Genomic DNA, 5,096 nt, shown 5'->3' with positions numbered 1-5,096 from the left:
AGATCCCAGAGAATCAGCACAGGGAGAGCTCACCCTCACTTCGGAAATCTTCCGTTTCTGGGTCAGTTCCGCTTGTTGAACCGCCGATTTTTTCTCTGTAAGAGAGTCCAAGGAAGATTTTATCTTTTTCTAGGATTTGGAGAGAAATTACAGAGTTAGATCCGTTAGTTCAGGTGTTGGATCAGGAATGTGTGAAACGCGCAGTTCGTGACATATTCTCTCTTTTACCTTGTAGATTTCAACAGCCTCATTGATCGGCAGGAAGCGGTGCTCTCTGTGTTCCCGGGAATCTCGACAAATCAGGCAGATCAATTTCCTGTCAGTTTCACAAAACAGCTTCAGATCTTCCTGATGTACCTCACAGTGAGGTTTACTTTCCTTCTCTTTCGGATCCAGCTTTAATTTTCGAGCCTCCTCGGCCAGATTCGCTAAGGCCCGATTTACCCTGAGGTTTCTGTCCGGAAACACCTCTCGACATTCCGGGCAGGAGTTTATCTCCTTCTTTTCCCAACTCTGGGTGATACAGGAGCGGCAGAAATTGTGTCCACATTCCAGTATAACCGGATCGGTGAAGAAATCCAGACAAATGGGACAAACTGTCTCCTCGGTCAGTCTCAGGAGCTGCTGTCTGGAAGCCATGATCAATCTCAGCACTTCCTGATTCAAACTGTTCCCAGTCTCACTGTTCCTCCGCAGGTAAACACGTTCAGGTCATCGATTTCCCGATGAATTTCACTGCAAACAATTATTACTTTGCACTTTATTCTCCCGATATTCTGACAGAGACGAAACGAAACATTCACATATTGAAGAAAAAAACGCAACTCGAACAGGGAGAAGGAGTCGGGAGGGTGAAGACCCAGGAGGGGCAGAGAGAGAGAGAGACAGAGAGGGGGCGGGGGTGAAGATGGGCGGGGAGCGAATTTTCCCTGAATTTTGCTGAACTCACTGCCCACGACAAACCCTTTGGTGCAACCTGGTGTAAGATCCAGATCACTGAGCTGGGTTGTGTGAATGACTGCACCCGTTCACCCTCAAACACAATGTATTCGGTATCGAGAAAATGAGATGACAGATACAGAGGCAGTCTTTCTGGGGATCCGGTCTGAAAGACTCTTATATTTAAATATCGTTTTTCACGTCACTAAGCTTTATCAAGGTAAAATCACACAACACCAGGGTATAGTCCAACAGGTTTATCTGGAAGGACAAGCTTTCGCTGCTCCTTCGTCAGGAGCTAGTGAGGCAGGATCACGAACACAATTTTTTTGTAAAATATGTAAATATCACACAAATGTTGCGATATATTGAACAAACCTAGATTGCTGTTAAATCTATCATCACTTAAAATGGGTGGCAGGTTTCGATTGATTAATACGTAAATCCCAGAACTTGATTCAAGTCACAGTCCCGAGATAACTTTCGGTTTTATTATTAAAATAAAGCAGCATCTCAGCTCAGACAATGCCTGAAAGGTGTGAGGTTAGAGTGTGTCTGTATTCCAACCAGAAGGCAGACTGATTTTGCTACTGCAGCAGCGGGAGCGGGGAGAGTGAGGAGCTGGGTGGGAGCGGTCGAATTGCGCTCTGGGAAGGTGAGGGAACTGAATTATTTGGGCTCAACCCTCCCATTCCCCACCCCACTCTGGGCTCGCCTTCATTCTCCCCCCCCCCCATACCACCTTTCAATCTCCTTTCCTTTCTCTCTCTCTCTTACCTTTCCTCCCTCCCCATTCCTCCGCCTTACCCATCCTTCCTCATCCCTCCACTCTCATCACACACTGCACTCTCCCTCACTCACTCCCTATCCCTGACTATCCCCTCCTTCAAATTCCCCCTTTTCAGATTCACCTTATCTCGCCTCATCCCGCTCCCTTCATCGCTCACCCCTCACTCCCTGCTCCCCTCACTGTCTCTGGCCCCTCTCTCTGATGGTGTTGTTTGATCTCTTCCCCAGCTCCAGCCTCTCTGACTCTGGATCCGAGCACAGCGCATCCCCGGCCCTTCCTGTTTGAGGACCGGACCAGTGTGAGACTCGGAGACACAGAGCAGCTGCCCCCTGACCCCCCGGAGAGATTTGATCCCTGGGATCAGAGGGATTCACATCAGGGAGACATTGTGTGGCTGATTCGCGGAAGAGGTTATTTCACCGCCACCTCCCCCTCACGGACCCTCCTCTCCCCGAGTGTGAATCCCTGGAAGATCAGAGTTTTCCTGGACTATGAGGGTGGACAGGTGTCATTTTACAATGCAGACACCATGTCCCATCTCCACACTTTCACCCACACTTTCACTGAGAGGGTCATTCCCATGGTCTGTTCGGGAGGGAATGACGATTTGAAAAATTCCGCCCCGCTGACAATCTGAGGGATTAAAGGGCACTGACAGATCCATCTCATAATTTCTCCCTGTCCCCATGCCTCCTGCCAGCTGTAAACTGACAGGTCTCAGTCACAGGTGGAGAGAGAAGCCAGGTTAACATTCCGGGAATAAACCCTGTATCAGAACTGGGAACTGAAAGATCAGCAAGGAGCTGTGTAGGGCTAGGGGAAAGAAGGAGGGGGAGAGAAGAAACAAATAGAAGCTCAGGGGAGTTGTTCCAGGGGCCCAGCAAATCATTTCTCCTGAGTGTGATTGAGGAACTAATGGGGGCTGGGTGGTGAGGGATTGGAAGGGAAATTGCAACAGATGCCACACTCTGTAAATTACCAGAAGTTTGTCTTATTCTAGCGTGGTGAGGTGAGTGTGAAAGCCCTTGGCATTACAGCCACATTTCATCGATGAAAGTTAAAAATTTCACAACACCAGGTTATAGTCCAACAGGTTTAATTGGAAACACTAGCTTTTGGAGCGCCGCTCCTTCATCAGTGTCCAAATCATGACGTTTCATCGAGTGTGGTATCAAGGAAACCGAGCAAATCTGGAGTCTGTGGCAAGTGGGCGTGGAGGGAGTCAAACTTTCCACTGTTTACCTGGCACATGGGAAGAAGAACATGAACGTCTTCAGTTGCTTCATAGTGACCTTCCCTCAGTAATAAGGTCAGAAGTTGGTATGTTCGATGACTGTGCAATCTTCAACACTATTCATGACTCCGCATATTCTGAAAATTCACATGTCCAAATGCAACAAGACTTTGACAAATATCGAAGCTAAAGCTGACAAGTGTGAATTCAAATTTGTGCCATACAAATACCGAGTCATGACCTTCTCCAATGAGAGTCAGTCCAGCCACTGTCCATTGACATACAATGCCTTCATTGAATTCCCTGCTGAAAACAGCGCAGGGATTACTATTAACCTGAAGTGCAACAGGCCTCACTATATAAATGCAGTGGCTTTCAGATCAGGTCAGTGGCTCAGAATACTGTGAAGACACGCACCTCCCGATTCCTAAAAACTTGTCACTCATCTGCAAGGCACAAGCCAGGAGTGTGATGGATCCACCTCACTTGCCTGCGTGGGTGCAGCTCCAACAATACCCCAGTAGTTTGACACTATCCAAAACAAAGCAGGCCATCTGACTGTCCTACATCAACAAATACCCTGCTGCCTTCACAACCAATGTTCAGTAACAGCAGTGTGTACTATTGACAAACGGAACTGCAGAAATTCACCAAACAGCCTTGGACAGCACCTTGCAAACCCACGATTGCTTCCGTCTAGAACGACAAAGCAGCAGATACATGGGAACACCACCACCTGAAAATTAGCTCCAAATCGCTCACCAACCTGACTTGGAAACTTGTCATCGTTGCTGAGTGGAAACCCAAGAATTCCGTCCCTCAGAGTGTTGTGAGTCGACCTACAGCACATGGACTGGAGCGGTTCAAGAAGAGAGCTCACCAACGTCTCAAAGGCAACGAGGGATGGCCCAGAAGGCAACTCATCTGTCCTTTGAGCAAGTAAAAGAATGAACATCTGTGAACATTTCCACCATCAAACTTCCCAATTCTCACCTTCTTCATAGTGATGGGGATTCTTAGTGGTATGGTTTTCAGCATGAGACTCTGAATGACCTTCGTAGGAGGGAATGGGAGGTGGCAAACCAGTTGCTGCTGTGATATTTGGCTCTCTTCAGTTTCGACTCAGATAATGAGCAAGTGCCATTTTCATGCTGCCTGGCCCAATGAGTGTTTCCATCATTTTTAGGTTAATGTCTGCAACTGTGATAAACCTGTCAATTTCACTTCGTTGGAAATCTCATCATGCTGCAGCAATGTCCTTACATGGTAAAGGAACGCTGACAAAGTGGACTGGATTTGCACAGGTCTATGAATATTATTATTTATAGTTAGTAATATATAAATCATTAGTTATTGTTAATATGTAAATATTGTCATATTAAGGTAGGTAATATGTCATAAAATTGAAAAGAAGGAAACACATATGATGCTTTTAAAACAGTAAACAGGACTTCAGCCTTTCCAACCTTTATGTGGTGTGAGACTGCAGTGAAGACTGATTGGACTATCTGTGTTGGTTATGATGTGCAACTCATTGTATTGATCAGGGCATCCACACATAACGTTTCTCACCATGAAAATATTTGTTCTGCAGAATATTGGTTGAGTTAAAAAAAATCATTTATTTCTGGTTTAATGTTCTTTCTCATCACTGTCCACATTAGTGAAAAGAACCCCTGACTTACAAATATGTATGTCATTTTGTTGATAGCATGATAAAGTACACTGTTCCATACAGCCTTTTAACATTTCTGTGTTATGTTGTATTTGAGGTTGGGGAAGTGTGTCCTAATCACGGGTCTGCTTGGCACAGAGTCTTCAATCAAAAATGCTGCAGCAAAACTGAGCAAGAATCTACGTTTAAGAACAAAAGATGACAAGAATCAAAAGAATGATAGAGTCGTTGAGGCAGCAAATCATCAAGTCGAAGAAAACAGAAACAGCCCCTTTGGTTCAACTCATCCATGTCAACGAAGTTTCCCAAACTAATCTCGGCCCATTTTCAAAATATGTTTTTGGAAACTTTCCTGAAACTTTCTACAGTTCTGGCCAATTTGTGACACTTATTTAACAGTTTGAAACATCGTTAATCATTTGGATGGCTCGCTGCTGTTTGTTTCTTTGTGCAGCAGG

At 45.6% G+C, this 5,096-nt stretch overlaps 1 protein-coding gene across 1 annotated transcript in view; it reads right to left on the bottom strand.

Moving 5' to 3' along the window:
* The window catches only part of LOC122541451 (zinc-binding protein A33-like), a 39,120-nt gene extending 38,020 nt beyond the window's left edge, over window positions 1–1,100 (bottom strand). Inside the window, exons 1-2 of the mRNA XM_043678230.1 lie at window positions 229–1,100; window positions 34–129 (exon numbers count right to left, since the gene is read on the bottom strand). Coding sequence (XP_043534165.1) covers window positions 34–129; window positions 229–639 — 507 coding nt within the window. The 5' untranslated portion in view covers window positions 640–1,100. The remainder of the gene's footprint in view (window positions 1–33; window positions 130–228) is intronic.
* Window positions 1,101–5,096: the final 3,996 nt, after the last annotated feature.

This window comes from Chiloscyllium plagiosum, chromosome 37 (genome assembly GCF_004010195.1).
Source record: "Chiloscyllium plagiosum isolate BGI_BamShark_2017 chromosome 37, ASM401019v2, whole genome shotgun sequence".
Classification (NCBI taxonomy): domain Eukaryota; kingdom Metazoa; phylum Chordata; class Chondrichthyes; order Orectolobiformes; family Hemiscylliidae; genus Chiloscyllium; species Chiloscyllium plagiosum.
Note: the sequence above shows the minus strand (reverse complement) of the source record. Positions and strands in the feature narration are given on the sequence as shown.